The following is an 18612-nucleotide window of genomic DNA, read 5'->3' as shown; positions in this document are numbered from 1 at the left end:
AACAGTATAACGACTGGAACACAGACATAGCACATACACATTCACCGAGGAACAGTAGAACGACTGGTTTGTTGTCAGTTGTTGTTGTTAACCTGTTGTTGTTTGTATTTTGTTCTATTTACTATTTAGTAGGACAACTGTTAATGTGTGTGGACACACGAGCGCTGGTAAACTGATCACAACACAATAACACGCGACAACAGACCGGCGCGAGAGCTACTGGCCTGTCCCGGCGAAGCACGCCATCACACTCAGTGGCGTGGAGAGCACGCTTCATCGCGCACTCGACTGTCAGTTCTGACGAAGAGCTATCTCAGATTGCAGAACTAGCAATTCACACAATCTTTTTTTTATTTTTTTTTTTAATCAACACCAGACACGCTTTCATCTATTTCAGCAGCTACTGTATTGTTACAGTCTATCCTAACCTCTTTTACATGATGTTCAATACATTTCCTAACCATCAACAAATCTCCTCAGTCCAGAACTGATTTCTCCCGTGTTCGGACAAAGCTTCAGTTCGTTGCAGGAGCACCATGTTTTACATGTTCTGTCAAACTGCCGCTAAAATCGAGTAGGTAAATCTTTCCGTTAAACACATAAACTCGATAAAAATTGATGTCATAAAGGATACATCATGTAACTTACGACTGAAGCAGGTTTTCTACAGTTCAGAAAGGTCCGTTCAACTGGCTGGTCAGTCCTGATTCCCGGTTTTCTCTTGTCCCGTACGCTATGTCCTGCTGCTGTCGCTGACACCAGCTGGGTATTTGTTGTGAGGTCTTTCTGCTCGCTGTGAGAGCGGTTCGTGTTGTCCGCGTGCTTTGGGCTTGCCGGAGACCCCTGCGAAAGGCGGTTGGCCGTGTGGTCAATGTGTGTTGTTGGTGTGAGGGGCAGTCATGTCAGGCTCGCCGTGTGGTCAGTGTGTGTGTGTTGTCCGTGTGTTGCTGTCTGTCTGCTCGCTGTGTGGCCAGTGTGTGCTGTGGGTGTCCAACTCTTGTGTGGCCCACAGCCCGATCGTGCTCAATAGTATGAAGGGGAAGAAGGGAGGCCGGCCGCGCGCCAGCAGGCTGCCATATTGCTGGAGGCTATTGCCCGCCGCGCGCGCCTCTCACCTCTTTCTCCGATTCTCTCTAACTGAGATGGCAAATCTTTTGTGGTTGAAAATTACTTTGGTTTTAATGTACATAAGCAACTGGACAAGAGAGAGAGAGGGGTGGGGGGGGGGGGGGGAGAGAAATTGTTTACTCAGCTGTAAAATGTAAACTGCGACGAAAACTTACAGGAGGGAGGGGGGGCAAAGAGAGAAAGGGTGATGGCACACACACACACACACACACACACACACACACACACACACACACACACACACACACATACACGCACACACACACGCACACACACACACACGCACTCACACACACACACACACACACACACACACACTTCTTAAATAGTCCAGTTGGTTCGCTGTTATAGTTGTTAGTTTTTCATTAGAGACTGATAGGTTATATTGTTATGATTTTGTGTTATTTTTTAAACAAAACTTAAATCAACAATTTTCACACACACACACACACACACACACACACACACACTACTTTCACTTACTCGTATGCGTACACAGTAATTCCCCCCGTCCCCCTCCTCCCACTCGATTTTTTTCCTTCCCTCGTCTAATATCACTTACAGTGAAAAGTCATTAAACTAAAGAACCAACACACACACACACACACACACACACACACACACACACACACACACACACACACACACACACACACACACTGCTTTCGGCTGTTGTTTTCCTGTTTGTTTTGTTGTTGTTGTTGTTGTTTTTTGGAGGGACCTCCAGTCCAACCTCCTAGCTAATTTTTCCCACTACTTTTTTTTTCTCCTTTTTCGCACACACACACACACACACACACACACACACACACACACACACACACAAACCACAAACACACACACACACAAACACACACACGCACGCACAAAACACAAACACACACACACAAACACACACACACACACACACACACACACACACACAAACACACACACACACAAACACACACACACTCCCAACACACACTCCCCCCCCCCCACACACACACACATATACTCACACACACACACACACACACACACACACACACACACACACACACACTGACGCTGTTTTTTTGGTGTTTATTGTGGGGCCTCCAACCTCCCTGATTTTTCCCACTTTCTTTTTTTATCTTTTCGTTTCTGACTCTCTCTTTTTTTTATTAAAAAAAAAAAAAATCTTTCATCTCAAGACCTGACTAAGCGCATTGGGCTACGCCGCTGGTCAGGCATCCTCTTGACAGATGTGGTGTAGCGTATATGGATTTGTCCGAACGCAGTGACGCCTCCTTGAGCTACTGAAACTGAAACTGAAACTTTCATTCTGATTCTTTCCTTTTACACTCATTCATGCACTGTTCTTTGTCTGCCTGTCTATCTATTGATGGGCAACATTTGTCGACATTTAATTTTATTCCATCCTTATTTATCATTATCATTATCTTTTTTTTCCCTGTTTTTTTTTTTCTATTTTTATTTTCATTATCATTATTTTACTATTATTCTTATTATTATATCTAATTTTTAATATTAATTTACTTCTTCTTCTTTTTTTTCTTCTCTTTTTTCTCAAGGCCTGACTAAGCGCGTTGGGTTACGTACACTGCTGGTCTGGCATCTGCTTGGCAGATGTGGTGTAGCGCATATGGATTTGTCCGAACGCAGTGATGCCTCCTTGAGCTACTGATACTGATACTGATGCTGTCTGAGACAACTATTTGTTGCTTTAATTATCATCATCATCATCATTATTATCATTATCATTATCAATTGTTGCTATTATCATTATCAACATTATCAATATTATAATTAACATGATAATTAGTCGTTATCATTAACATATGGTCAAGATTAAGAGACAGAGAGAGACAGAGAGAGAGAGAGAGACAGACAGACAGACAGACAAACAGACAGAGACAGAGACACAGAGAGAGAGAGAGATGTCAAAACTAAAAGATCGTATGTTTGCCCCCCAAAATAGTACTCTTTCCCATATCAACTATCGCAGTGTTTTGCCAAACAACGATTACATATTTTGCTGAAAAAAGTCTACAACTCTACTACTGTCCAGCAGTGAAAATTAATGTACGCTGCCAGCCTCTAGCAAGATGGCGGACCGGAACCGGCTGCCACACGTGGCGGCCTGTTCATTTTTACCACGGCTGCCACTCCTTCCATGTCAGCTCAGTTGTCACGGCTCGTCATTGTTCGTAGCCACCCTCTGACTCGGCCATGTCTTACGTCACGAGCAGGGGGGGGGGGTGGGGGGGGGGGGGGACCTGAGCTGTGTGGCTGGTTGGTTTCTCTCTGGTTGACTTTGTACTACAGACCTGCCGCATGTGTTGCTGTTTCCATGTCGTCTGCTGTCGGTGTTAGGTTTTCAACTGACGCTTCCAGAAGTAAAGCGATTCAGTGTGCCTATGTCCTGTGGTCACGGCCCGCCAGGAGACAAAAGAACGGTCACCAGTTTGCCGCTGAGGAAAAAAAAAGGGGGCTCTCTTGCTTTCTTTTCTGGCATGTAGATATTTATAAAATAAAAAAATAATTTAAAAAGGTCCAAATGTGAGCAAAAAAGACCGTTCTTTTTTTACGATAAAATAGAATAAATCATTCACATCACACTGATTTAAAATTTCCCGCTTTCGGGGGGCGGGGGGGGGGGGGCGGGGGGGGGGGGGGGGGGAGGACGTGGGGGGAGGGGAACATCATTAGATTTTGATTCTTAATAAAAAATAATAATAAAAAAAATTCACAATTCTGGCCATGAGAGAGCGCCTTACAAAGAGCCGCAAAGCGAGAGCATGTTTAGGAGGTTACGCAAGCGCGAAATGCAAGTCGCCAGAAAGCGTCAAGTTTAGCGCGGTACAGAACATGTGACTGACTGCTGCCGCGCTGATGCTGTCCTACACCACTGTAGGCAGGACACTGCGCCAGATGACAAATACCATACAGAAAGTAAGAGAACTCTTTGGGGTCAAAAGGAAACAAATTTTTATTTCATGTATTTTACACTAAATTGGTAGAAGACGCATATTTGCTTTTATTAATGATTTCCAGGTTCTTACTAGTCATGACAATTAATAACACGAAGAGTGAACAGTATTATACCGACTGCAACAGTGAATTTACGAAGGCAACTGTGATACGGGATTATTTAGTTCGTAAGTACAATTGTGTTGACGTTTTACGCAATGCACAATAAATACTTCATGCTCTGCTTATCAAGGTGTAGAATATAGATATATAGATACGTGTTAACCAGGTTTATTTGAATAAAGATTGTCGGAGCATTGTCCAGACAATTAATTCAGAAAGTATGGAAGAGGCAGATGATGGCAAAATCGCCCAGCATCATGTCACTTGATGTGAAAAAAACGATATGAAATACATGTTTTTCTTCAGTTGGAAACGAACCGGTATTTGCAAATGTGACTGCAAACAAATCCTAACGCTGCAAACCTCTCACAAAATAACAATGGGACACATTTTCCAGTAATGCCGGTGGGGGACCCCAACAGCAGAGGGAGGGCAGGGAAGGGGGAGGAGGAGGGGGAGGGGACGTCCCAGGACATACCCCATGGTACAGTTTAACACACTGACTAATCCCACAAGGGACCATTTACGACACTGAGGCATCCCCTGATGGGGGGAACATTTACGATACTCATTCGTTCCCCCTGATGGAGAACCTACAGAAGAGGGGAGGGGGGGGGGGCGATTTTCTACTTTTCACCGGCTCAACACGGTAGCGTTCTGCAAGTCGCTTTTAACTCTCTCCATACGAACGGCGAAAGAGACGACGTTAACAGTGTTTCACCCCAATTACCATCATCAAAATATTGCAAGCGGAAGGCTCTTATACTGAAGACGTGAATGTTGACAAAGAATACCACAATTCTGACGACGGAAGCTAAAGGCTGGGTCATTCAGACACCCACTGGACATCCGAGGGGTCTGTGTAGAGGAGAAGAGAGGACTGGTCGTACTGAGTGAGTTAATAAAACACACACCACTAACCATCGAACAATGGTTGTGACTGGGCTGCCGAACTGAACCCCGAGGAGGGAGCCACTGTAATATATCGCCAATGGTGCAGCCGTAAGAAGCCGTGGACATGTAGTTGGATCCGCCGAGGCGCACGTGCATCCTCCTCCCAGCAACAACGCTGTTCACAGCAGGGCTTTGCGTAGCTCGTGAACCAGATGTCTTCGTCGCTTTTCTGTGGGACATTTTCTCCCTCAGCATTATCACACGGGTCTCTTCTCTGTACGTAGGTCTTTCTATTCGCGGGCCGTCTAGGATGCCTTGTTACATGTACAGCGCTGCAGAATGTAGAATAGAGAATACTTTAGTATTACATCATTATCTCCAATAAGACAAGTAAGTGTTTGTTTATTGTTTATTGTTTGTGTGGTGATTATATAAAGTCTCTCTTCCACCCCCTTGCACACACACACACACACACACACACACACACACACACACACACGCACGCACGCACGCACGCATTGGCACGCACGCACGCACTAACCATCGTTATCTCCAATAAGACAAGTAAGTGTTTGTTTATTGTTTATTGTTTGTGTGGTGATTATATAAAGTCTCTCTTCCACCCCCTTGCACACACACACACACACACACACACACACACACACACACACGCACGCACACACACACACGCACGCACTAACCAGCAAAGAATCTTCACTGCTTCCGCTTGATAATACTAGGAATCCTCTGAGCCAACACAGACGGGCCTCAAATGACGTGCTTTTGGAGACTGACGCCAACTGACCTAACGTCTGGAGATATAGCACTTGACGTGCTTTTTGTTGGAGATGGCCGGCACTTGACTGACGTGCTTTCCCGGCCGGGGGAGATGCCAGCTGACGTGAGTCTGGAGATGACAGGACGTGCTTCTGGAGACGGCACTTGCAGCACGTTTTGTGATGCTGGATGACGAACCTTTGGAAGTGCGGTATGGAAACAAGAGCTGTTAGATACACATGTATGTTAAAATGTATGTATGCAGTGTTTGTGTGTGTGTGTGTGTGTGTGTGTGTGTGTGTGTGTGTGTGTGTGTGTGTGTGTGTGTGTGTGGTGGTCACATTTTGGTGTGTGTGTATGAAACATTGATGTAATATTTTATGTTAATAAAAGCGTTTTTGTAAAGCACCTAGAGCAGATTTCTGGATAGTGTGCTATATAATTATCCATTATTATTATTATTAAAGGTTGCAGTCTTTGCATGGAAAACTGGAAAATAAAGACAACAGATTTTCTTAAAGCATGAAACAATAGCCTTCATATACAATTGTGCACAATGGCATACAACATGCTATGTGAAGTGATGTGGAGAGGTAACGCGTCCGCCTAGGAAGCGAATCTGAGCGCGCTGGTTCGAATCTCGACTCAGCCGCCGATATTTTCTCCCTCTCCACTAGACATTGAGTGGTGGCCGGTCTGGACGCTAGTCATTCAGATGAGATGATAAACCGAGGTCCTGTGTGCAGCGTGCAGTTAGCGCACGTAAAAGAATCCACGGCAACAAAGGGTTGTTCCTGGCAAAATCAAATAAAACTGCACGCAGGAAAAAATACAAAAAAATAGGGGGGCGCTCTCAGTGTAGCGACGCGCTCTCCCTGGGGAGAGCAGCCCGAATTTTACACAGAGAAATCCGTTGTGACAAAAAAACAACAACAGAGAAATACAAATACAACAGCACGTGCTAACAAAGAAGAGTAGGAAATCTATATACACCAATGCCATGATGCACATTGCAACTATGAACATCAGTCGCGCCCAAAAGGCACACACACACACACACACACACACACACACACACACACACACACACACACACACACACACACACACATTACATGAAGACTTCAGCAGGGGGAGGGGGGGAAATAAAGAAGGAATTGTAGGGGGTGGGGGGAAACAAACGACTATATCTAGTGGCCATTTGGAACAGGTGGGGGGTGATAGGAAAAACAACGACTATATCTAGTGGCCATTTGGAACCGGTAGGGGCTGATAGGAAAAACAACGACTATATCCAGTGGCCATTTGGAACAGGTAGGGGGTGATAGGAAAAGCAACGACTATATCCAGTGGCCATTTGGAACAGGTGTGGGTGACCGAAAAAACAACGACTATATCTAGTGGCCATTTGGAACAGGTGGGGGGTGATAGGAAAAACAACGACTATATCTAGTGGCCATTTGGAACCGGTAGGGGCTGATAGGAAAAACAACGACTATATCTAGTGGCCATTTGGAACCGGTAGGGGGTGGTAGGAAACAAATGACTATATCTAGTGGCCATTTGGAACAGGTGGGTTTTTTGGGGTTTTTTTCGCGCCCAAAAGGCACCCACACCCACACACACACACACACACACACACACACACACACACACACACACACACACACACATTACATGAAGACTTCAGCAGGGGGAGGTGGGGGGGAATAAAGAAGGAATTGTAGGGGGTGGGGGGAAACAAACGACTATATCTAGTGGCCATTTGGAACCGGTAGGGGGTGGTAGGAAACAAATGACTATATCTAGTGGCCATTTGGAACAGGTGGTGGGTTGTTGTTTTTTTATCTTGGTTTGAAAAGACACATATTTGGTCAGTGGGTAACGAAGATTCTTTTTCTTCTTCTTTTTCTTCTTCTGCGTTCGTGGGCTACAACTCCCACGTTCACTCGTATGCACACGAGTGGGCTTTTACGTGTATGACCGTTTTTACCCCGCCATGTAGGCAGCCATACTCCGCTTTCGGGGGTGTGCATGCTGGGTATGTTCTTGTTTCCATAACCCACCGAACGCTGACATGGATTACAGGATCTTTAACGTGCGTATTTCATCTTCTGCTTGCATATACACACGAAGGGGGTTCAGGCACTAGCAGGTCTGCAGATATGTTGACCTGGGAGATCGTAAAAATCTACACCCTTAACCCACCAGGTGCCGTCACCGTGATTCGAACCCCGGACCCTCAGATTGAAAGTCCAACGCTTTAACCACTCGGCTATAGCGCCCGTCGTAACGAAGATGCAGAGGAAGAGAATTCAGACGGGAGGTAGGGTAGGTATGGGTAATTGTGAACGATCCAGTCGAAGCAACCATCTCAGTGTGTGTACTGTAAATATTACATGTCGTGCGATAGTCAAACGTAGTTCTTTTGTTTTTGAAGGCTTTCTCCCGACTTTGTTGCACCAGGAAAAGTTGGTCTGCTCATTCTTTTCAACTGTTTTGTCGACGTTTGAAATAGCAGGGGTGCCTGAGGGTAATTGCGAACGGGCAAGTCTAATTGCGAACGATGTCTTTGGGTACATATAGGCAATTAAAACAGAAGCAGGTCTTTAACTAATTAGACATAACATATTATTTGGACATCGCACCAGACTGTTGTATTGTTAGTTTTGATCACACATGCATACAAACACACAAACACACATTTAAACACACACACCCCACATCACACACAAACACACACTTTTTGAGTGCTTAGTAACTGTGCAGCATCGTTCGCAAATATGACTCACGTCAAAATATCCTATGGTCTAATTGCAAACGACAATATTTCGCAGATTCCTGTCAAAACTGACGTTCTGATCTGTCACCAATATGCTTTCTTTAATTCTCCTAGCACTGGTAATGCGCAATCAACATATCCGACCAAATAAAACTATTTCAAACTGTGTCGAAGTTCAAGTCCTTCACCTTGCTTCCCTTAATTTTAGGATTTTGAGAGCACGTTTGTAACCTTGGTACGCAGTGGTGCGCGAAGAGAAGAAATAACACGGAAATAGTCAAAAATAGCTGGTGTTTGACTGGTTCTTTGAAATGGATACTCGTTAAAGTATCAGAAAAAGGTCGAAGCAGACGTTAAATTGTGAAATGCAACCATTAAGAACGCTTCGAATCGTTCTTAATTACACGCTGTTCGCAGTTACCCATACCTACCCTACTTGATACTGAATGCCCCTTTGACAAAATATCTTTGAAGAGGTATCGGGGGAATGGGAAGTGCTTTTCTCCAGAAAACTCGAGAGAACGAGAAGGCGTGTATAGTATAGGAAAGACAGAAGATAAGTACAAACAGAAGAACTCCTTCGAAGTGGCGATAAGCCAGCACGCCAATGTTTTTAACTGAATTCTGAGCTAGATGGGCAACCAGTGAAGTTAGCGTAAGAGAAGAATAACATGATCTTTTTTTTAACATTCTGAAAATAACTCTGGCAGTATTGTTGAAGATCACGTGACCCGAAAGCGGAGTGCATTCTCCAAAACTTCAGATGTAAGCCTCTAACTGGAGTGGTGGCCCAGTGCAAAAGTGTCCACCTTGGAACTGAGAGAATCTGAGGGCACAGGTTCGAATCCCACATTCGTCAGTATATTCTCCTTCTTTACTGGACCTGAAATGGTGGTCTGGACTGGCGCAAGTCATTCGGATGAGACGATAAACCGAGGTCGCGGCTGTATGCAGTATGTACGTCGGTAGCGCATGTAAAAGAACCCATGGCAACAAGAAGGTTGTCCTTGGCAAAAAATTCAATAGAAATATCCACTCAGATAGGAAACAAATACACCTGCAGGCAGAAAAAAAAGATGGAGCTTCAGCCCTTCGGGAGGGCAGCCCAATTTTTACACAGAATATGCTGTGACAAAATGTATTATTGAGTCAAAAATCATCAAATTAATAATGGTTAACCTTTGAAAAGCACCGGATACCGTTTCCGTTGATCATCACCTTCTTCGATCGTTGCTGATGTAACAGTTTAGTAACATCTTTTTGTTTTTGTTTTTCAGTAAAGAAATGGGTTGTTAAAACGTTAATTGCTCGTGTACTTTTCCCCAACTGAAATTTCAAATACACTCTTCTCTCTCTCTCTCTTTTTTTTTTTTTTTTTTTTTTCTCGTTTAAACCTGGAGTGTTCAAAGCATAGACTACTGTATTAATGAATTTCGAAGACCAATTTTTATGTGCAGACCTGCTAGTGCCTGAACCCCATTCGTGTGTATACGCATGCAGAAGATGAAAATGAGCCGGCTTACAATAATTAAAGACCTCAGTGTAATCCACGTCAGCGTTTGTTGGGTTGTGGAAACAAGACTGAAGACACCCAGCCGGCTTGCACACCCATGAAAACGAAGTATGGCTGCCTTCATGGCGGGATAAAAATAGTCATGCACGTCAGTAAAAGCAAACTCTTACATGCGGGTGAACGACGGGGCAGAAGATGAACAAGCATATCAATGTTCCTGAGTGCGCACGAGGTTGAATGCACGAGTTTATTCAATGAATAAATGATCAGATATATCTATATATATATATATATATATATATATATATATATATATATATATATATATATATTAATCAAATGAATATTTCACGAAGTATCACAACTTGATCGCGTTCGCATGCGGCAACACCAACGGCAATTGTTAGCTGATAACAGCAGCTGTTGTATATATATATATATATATATATATATATATATATATAGTCATCAACTGTATCTTTTTACATAAACTAGCAGTATCAGCTTTAGCAGCTATATATATATATATAGAGAGAGAGAGAGAGAGAGAGAGTAATCAACTGTATCTTTTTACATAAAACTAGCAGTATCAGCTTTAGCAGCTGTAAATGCTAAACTAAGAGCAGCACTGACGGAGCAACACCATTGACCAGACAACAGTTATAGACCTACAGCATCATAAAACAAAACAAAAATACAACAACAACAACAAAAAGAAAGGTAAAAAACTGAACATACAATAGCACATCCGGTACCGGCGAACCTTGTCACACCGACCGAGACTCGCTTCTCCACAAAGAGCCGTCGTTTCGTGTCCGGTCTGCTGGCCGCTCTCCCACTGATTAGTGTCTTCTGGAACTCACAGAAGCCGAGCAGACAAAGCTTACAAACAAAGGAACCTCTTACGTTGAATTTCTCGATCCTTCCTGCTGGCTGGCCGGTGTCGGCAAAACATAACTGCTCCCCGCGGCTCTTTCATTCTGCCGGACTGGACACACGGATAAAAAAGAATCGATGGAATGTGATGTGCGTGTGATGTGATGTGATGTGTGTGTGTGTGTGTGTGTGTGTGTGTGTGTGTGTGTAAATATCTACCTAGTTTGTGGTACATATATATATATATATATATATATATATATATATATATATATATACACACACACACACACATATACATATATATATATATATATATATGTATATATATATATATATATATATATATGTATATATATATATATATATATATATATATATATATATATATATCAGTATATGCTACAGAGAGAGAGAGAGATAAAACTAACTAACTAACGACTGAAACTAACTGAACAGGTTAACTATCTGACTAGCTAAAGACGTATTATTGTTTATCAATTGACCAGCCGACTAGGTATATGGGCAGGTGTAAACCTGACGAAAAAAAAAGAAAAAAAAAACCCCGGCAACAAAAAACAAAAAAACTACCCACCACTACTACTGCTGCTACTACTACTACTACTTCTTCTTCTGCGGCTGCTGCTGTTGCTACTACTACTATCATTACTACTGCTACAACCATAGACCCGATATATATATAATTTTGTATGTCAGTAGATAGGGCCTTTGCAACAGCTGCTGCTACAACAACAACTACTACTACTGCTGCTTCTACTACTACCACCACTACCACTGAAGGTACCAGTTCAATCTTTTCCCTTGTTGTTGTTGTTGTTATTGTCAGTTGTAATTATCTTTAATTAAGAGCTCGGTCTTTGAATCTTGAAATGTTGACCAGACACTTGAATTCTACATCGAACCCATCCTTTGAATCTTTCTTCTTCTTCTTCTTCGTTCGTGGACTGCATCTCCCACGTTCATTCGTATGTACACGAGTGGGATTTTACGTGTATGACCGTTTTTATCCCGCCTTGTAGGCAGCCACATTCCGTTTTCGAGGGTATGCATGCTGGGTATGTTCTTGTTTCCATAACCCACTACACGCTGACATGGATTGCAGGATCTTTAAGGTGCGTATTTGATGCTCTGCTTGCGTATACACACGAAAGGGGGTTCAGGCACAAGCAGGGTCTGCACATATGTTGACCTGGGAGATCGGAAAAGTCTCCACCCTTTACTGACCCGCCAGCAGGTGCCGTTACCGAGATTCGAACCCGGGACTCTCAGATTTAACCACTCGGCTATTACGCCCGTCGTTTGAATCTTTAAAAGATGTTCTACACCTTGAGTGATTCACTTTAAACCCACTTTTTTTCTCTTTTTTTTTAAACTATACCGTGGCCGAATGGGTTAGGCGTTGGACTTGTGATCCAGTGGTCAGGGTTCGATCCCCCGCTTCGGCCCGGTGTTGTGTGTCCTTGGGAAAGGGGGTGGGGGAATTGACTGGACCCTGCTTTTCTATAATTATTATAGTCGATATAAATTCGCTACCCCGATGGCCGTAAAACCACTGATGGGACTTCTAACCCAGAACCTCAGTTTTGAACATTTCCACAATCATACAAAACCACCTGTCCGCTGAGTACAAAAAAAAAAAAAAAAAAAAAGCCACACCAAAAAACACAACAACAAACAAACAGACTAAAACACACACACACACACTGACACACACACACACACGCACGCACGCACGCACACACACACACACACACACACAAACAAACAACAAAAAACAACAAAACGATGATGATGACGATGATCACAACAATAATAACGACTTATGGGCACGGGTGCAACCAAGGTATACTGTGTACAACTGGTCTCGCTTTAAAATGATTATTTGTTCTTTATCCAATATACCGGGTCATACTTTCGTTTAAATCAGCAGTGTAGAACTAGACGTCTTGACACAAGTGTCTTATTTAATGAGGATTCCCCAACACTCCAGAACAAACCTTCGTGGTAACATGTGGACATTGCCGTGAACGAGATGGAAAGCGGCATTCAAGCATGTCCAGTCTGTCTGTCGGTCAGTCCTATTGGCTGTTTGTGTAGCTTTTCAAAGACGTCAAAACAAAGACCCAGTGAACTGTACAAAAGCTGTTTACAGCCCATTGCCAGATACTAGTAGTAGCACGCTGTCGTCAGTCCTACCCGTGGTATAGATGTAACCCTGTAACTTGTCTTGGAACGCCCGGCAAACACTTGTTGCATAACTGCTGTGTGTATAGGGTCGTTGAGTCCGATACCATCAGGATCGTAAAGTTCTCAGGTTCTGGGTTAAAAGACACTGGTTTGGTATGCACAGAGACTGAAAGAATTTGCAGTGTTACACAGACTCAGAACACAAAACTGTATCTATTCAGTGATTAAGATTGTGGATATGGCTTCAGTATTCTTCCAATCTGTCATTCAGTGATTGCCAATCTACACTCCGTAACAGAGTGCACACATACATGAAGTAGGAACAAGCAAAAAAAGAAGAAAAAAAAATCAAAAATCTTCGTGCAGACGGACTAGTATGATGAAGAACACACACACACACACACACACACACACACACACACACACACACACACACACAACACACACACATGCTATAATTATCAGTTGATAATCAGTGAAATTGTGGATTATATCAACATGATAACGGCGTGAAGCATGTTTACAGATTTTTCATGAGATATGCACGATATGCGCTTTGAAATACTGAGATGCTTTTAAATGTGTTCACTTTTATAGATTTTAACCGTATATGACACACACACACACACACACACACACACACACACACACACACACACACACACACACACACACACACACACATATAGATAGATAGATAGATAGATAGATAGATAGATAGATAGATAGATAAATTATGTTATTATCTATTTATTTATTTTATTTTATTAGTATCTTTTTTGTACGCCTATAGTTGACTTCATCAAGTTTTTGCGCCTTATACATATTATTATTAGTAGTGGTAGTTCTTTTTTTATGTATTTATCTATTGTTATTATCATTTTATTTTATTATTTTATTTTATTTTATTTTATTTTTATTTTTATTTTCTCAAGGCCTGACTAAGCGCATTGGGTTACGCTGCTGGTCACCGGGCATCTGTTTGGCAGATGTGGTGTAGCATATATGGATTTGTCCGAACGCAGTGACACCTCCTTGAACTACTGAAACTATATATATATCAGTGATTTGAGCACGCCTTCTTCCTGCCGATACCGAGAGATCACTGACCCGATAGCCGTAAAAAGTTTGTGGGATTTTTAATTTTTGATTTTTAATATTTTAATTCTTATTTTTAGCTCAGTTGTGATGAGCTCCACCTTGAAGACATGTGTAAGCACTGGCTGAGTCGAACATTGAACAATGCAACAGATGTTCATCATATACTGAAAAGAAGAAAAAGAAAAAAAAGAGAGAGAAAAAAAGAGAGAAGTGTGTATGAATTGTCTCCGTGTCTTTTTTCTTTATATTCCAGTGTGTTCGTTTTCCTTTCAGATTTTTAGCGATTATATCTTTAAAAAAAAATTCAATTAATTATTTTTTACGTACGTTACTGTTGATGATAAAATACATATAAAAATGTATCTTTTATGTTTGTCTTCATTTTCAACAATGTCACACGTTCTTTGTTAGAGTTGGTGTCAGCCTACTTTCACTTTTGAGCGTCAACCAAATTAACATCCGGTGACATCCGGTACGGTGACTGACTTCCCTTCCCTTCAAGTCTCCAGGATTTGGGTCCTGACTCCAGCGAACGCGCCGTCGACAGGCTCATGCACATCTCGCGTCCACAATTTACGTCCATGCGACAGCTGCTCAATATATTAATGAGGCAGAGTCTTCCTTCATACACCACCACTTTCGGTATCCCCAAATCACGGATCACCCAGCTTCGAGCATCAGTTAGCTAGTAGTGTCTCCACCTTTCGAAAGGTGACGGTCGACGGTATTTATCAAATCAGCGTTCTTCACATCTTCAAGTCTTGCAACACTTCCAATTGTAAGCGCACGTGAATTTCCAGTTCACAAAGTGATGCTTAACTGATTTTGTGTAAACCGATCGACGCGCGTGCAAAAGACAGTGAGAAACATACCAGGGTCGACCGGTCGTTCGATCGCACGTGTCTGGGTCAAGAGTACTATTCTGCGGGAAGCAGTTGTGCAGATCTTTCCTTTGGAAATGTCGGATTCTCGGGTGGATGGCAACTGGTTCCGCGAGGAAGACAAGAGTTGGGATGGGTACAGCATTTCGTTGAAGATTGAAAATGTTCTGTTTCATGAACAGTCCAAGTACCAGGACATTCTCGTCTTCAGGAGGTAAGAATTGGTATCGCTGAATCATTGTTGTTATAAAATGTGATAGGTGTCGTTTGTCAAAACCGTTTCGGCTTTTGATACACGTGTAGTTTGAGGACACACACACACACACACACACACACACACACACACACACACACACACACACACACACACACACACAGAGTTCTGTCTATTGGTTAATAACAATATGCACTTACCTGTCGTGCTTAAAATATACACAATAAGACAAAGAGAAAACCACTGACATATACAGTATGATACACTGCACATAAACGCACATGAGCACCCAAAGACACATTCAGTTTGAGACTGACAAGACGTAATGTAACCAAACAAAGGAAAAGAATGAAAGCACAGGGATTTTATCATTTATGATATCGGGTCAGCAACCAAAAAAAGTTGATTTTTTCCTATAAGTTCTCAGCCACCGATAATTTCTCCCCTTCCATTAGACCTTGAGTGGTGGTCTGGACACTAGTCATTTGGATGAGATGATAAACTGAGGTCCTGTGTGCAGCATGGCAAAATTCTGTAGAAAAATCCACTTCGATAGGAAAAACAAATAAAACTGCACACAGGAAAAAATACAAAAAAAAGAAAAGAAAAGGGTGGCGCTGTAGTGTAGTGACACTCTCTTCCTGGAGAGAGCAGCATGAATTTCACAGAGAGAAATGTGTTGTGATAAAAAGAAATACAAATACACATATATGTATATACCAGGGATCAGGTTCGACATCGGTCATCGGTCATTGACGCATTTAATTTTGAAATGACCTATTGTTTTTCAAGTTGCCAGGTCACATGACTTATTGTTTTTATGACAGTCGGTCAACCAAAGTAACCATCTCTCTCTCTCTCTCTCTCTCTCTCTCTTTAACGATCGCGATCGCTTTGTCGTCTGCTCCTACAGGAAATGACTATAAACTGGTTTATTAAAATACGGATCCGTGACGAAACGAAATCCGAAACGAATCTTTATCGCTGCCTTTCGCGAGCTTCGGCGAGAAGAATTGGCGTTCCCACTTTTGCATTAACCGGGTGATATTTGACCTATTGATTTTCAAAATGACCTATTGATTTTATGTTCTTCCGGTCATATGACCTATTGTCTATTGAACCCAACCTGATCTCTGATATACTATATCTATATATATTTGAATGGTGTAGTCTTTATGGTGTTGTTTCTTTTCAGTTCCTCCTTTGGCGTGGTGTTGGTGCTGAACGGTGTGATCCAGTGCACAGAGCGGGACGAATTTACCTACCAGGAGATGATTGCACACCTCCCCCTCAATGCCCACCCCAACCCCCAAAAGGTCAGTAACCCCTGGTGACTGTAGTAAACCTGGATGCATATGTAACACATACATTACCGTTCACACGTATACCACATCTATGTATGTACACGTGTTCTGGAAAAGAGTTACGCATACACTTAACACACCAGTGCATATACTGTGTGGTCTGTGATAGAAAAATTTGACCTTAAGAGTATTTTCAACGCCAAGATTTTTTCCAGGATTATCACATTTACACTAATTACAGTCATGGCCTTTCAGTATAAAATATATTCTTTCATGGCCTTTCAAATGAATATTTTGGTTCATGATATGTTTTAACTTAGCATTTGTCTTCTTTCTTTGAGGGCTGCAATTCTCATGTTCACATGCATATATATCCAAGTGAGCTTTTACATGCTAGACCGTTTTTACACTGCCTTGCGGGTAGCCATACCCCATTTTCAGGGGGGGGAAGGGGTGTGATGAGTACGTTCTTGTTTCTATAACTTCCTGATATGGAAATATGTATAATGGTTTTATTTAACGCATGCATTTGATCTTCTGCATGTGTATGTATTGATCAGCACACCAAATAGGCTCTTTCAGTCTCAGTCTCAGGTCTTAACCCTTTGAGCCCTGAGTTCCTGAGCAATTTTAACCCTTCTGCCTGAGCTCCTGAGCCAAAATTTGCAAATAATTGGTATTTAATGTGTCACGGCAGATATAAAAAGAGTGCCCTGGCCACCGTTTTGCCGATGGTAGAGAAAAATGACATAATGCCTAGCCACCGGTTGAGCGGTGCATAAACACTTGTGTCATGTTTTGCTATTGGTTGACTTATAAATAAATAAGTTATATTGAAATCGATCTTTTTTATCCAAAGCATATGCACAAAACACAGTGAAAAGGCGCGGCCATGTTGGTACTATGTTCGCTGACGTCAGAATATTACGGTTTTTCTGATTGGCTCTTCAATATAAGTCAACCAATAGCAAAACACGACACAAGTGTTTACGCACCGCTCAACCGGTGGCTAGGCATTATGTCATTTTTCTCTACCACCGGTAAAGCGGTGGTTAGGGCTCAAAGGGTTAAACCCGCAAGGTGTCATGACTGAGATTCAGACTCGGGACCCTTGGCCTGAAGGTCCAGTGTTCTAACCGCAGGGCTGTTTCACCCATCAATCTTGTAAGCTGCAGAGGATTCTTCTTCTTCTTTTGCGTTCACTCGTATGCACACGAGTGGGCTTTTATGTGTATGACCGTTTTTACCCCGCCATGTAGGAAGCCATACTCCATTTTCGGGGGTGTGCATGCTGGGTATGTTCTTGTTTCCATAACCCACCGAACGCTGACATGGATTACAGGATCTTTAACGTGCGTATTTGATCTTCTGCTTGCATATACACACGAAGGGGGTTCAGGCACTAGCAGGTCTGCACAAATGTTGACCTGGGGGATCGTAAAAATCTCCACCCTTTACCCACCAGGCGCCATCACCATGATTCAAACCCGGGACCCTCAGATTGAAAGTCCAACGCTTTAACCATTCGGCTATTGCGTCCGTCGCTGCGGAGGATTGATTTTCTTGTACGAAGCCAGAGGGCTGAACATTAAATAATAATATGTGACTGCATTTCATGTTGGTTTTTATGGCAGTGGAATGAAACAGCTTTTGTTTGCCAAATGTTGCAGGTGTGATAATGATTTGTTCAAGTCACCAGCTGTCTGCTTTACTGATTTTTGCCTTTGCTGCTTTCCCCTTTGGGGATACTGGGCGTTTTTTCACTCAGCGTATATTACATATCATTTATGTCCCCCCAGCCTTTTGGAAGTTCTTCTCTTTTTTAAGCTAGAAAAATCCTCTTTTCTGTCACTCTG

General features: G+C 42.5%; 1 protein-coding gene across 1 annotated transcript in view; it reads left to right on the top strand.

Annotated features, from left to right (window-relative positions):
* The first annotated feature begins 14980 nt into the window (after positions 1 to 14980).
* The window catches only part of LOC143288189 (spermidine synthase-like), a 17015-nt gene continuing 13383 nt past the window's right edge, over positions 14981 to 18612 (top strand). The window contains exons 1-2 of the mRNA XM_076596510.1: positions 14981 to 15452; positions 16648 to 16768. Of these exons, the coding sequence (XP_076452625.1) occupies positions 15316 to 15452; positions 16648 to 16768 (258 nt within the window). The 5' untranslated portion in view covers positions 14981 to 15315. The remainder of the gene's footprint in view (positions 15453 to 16647; positions 16769 to 18612) is intronic.

This window comes from Babylonia areolata, chromosome 12 (assembly GCF_041734735.1).
Source record: "Babylonia areolata isolate BAREFJ2019XMU chromosome 12, ASM4173473v1, whole genome shotgun sequence".
Classification (NCBI taxonomy): Eukaryota; Metazoa; Mollusca; class Gastropoda; order Neogastropoda; family Buccinidae; genus Babylonia; species Babylonia areolata.
Note: the sequence above shows the minus strand (reverse complement) of the source record. Positions and strands in the feature narration are given on the sequence as shown.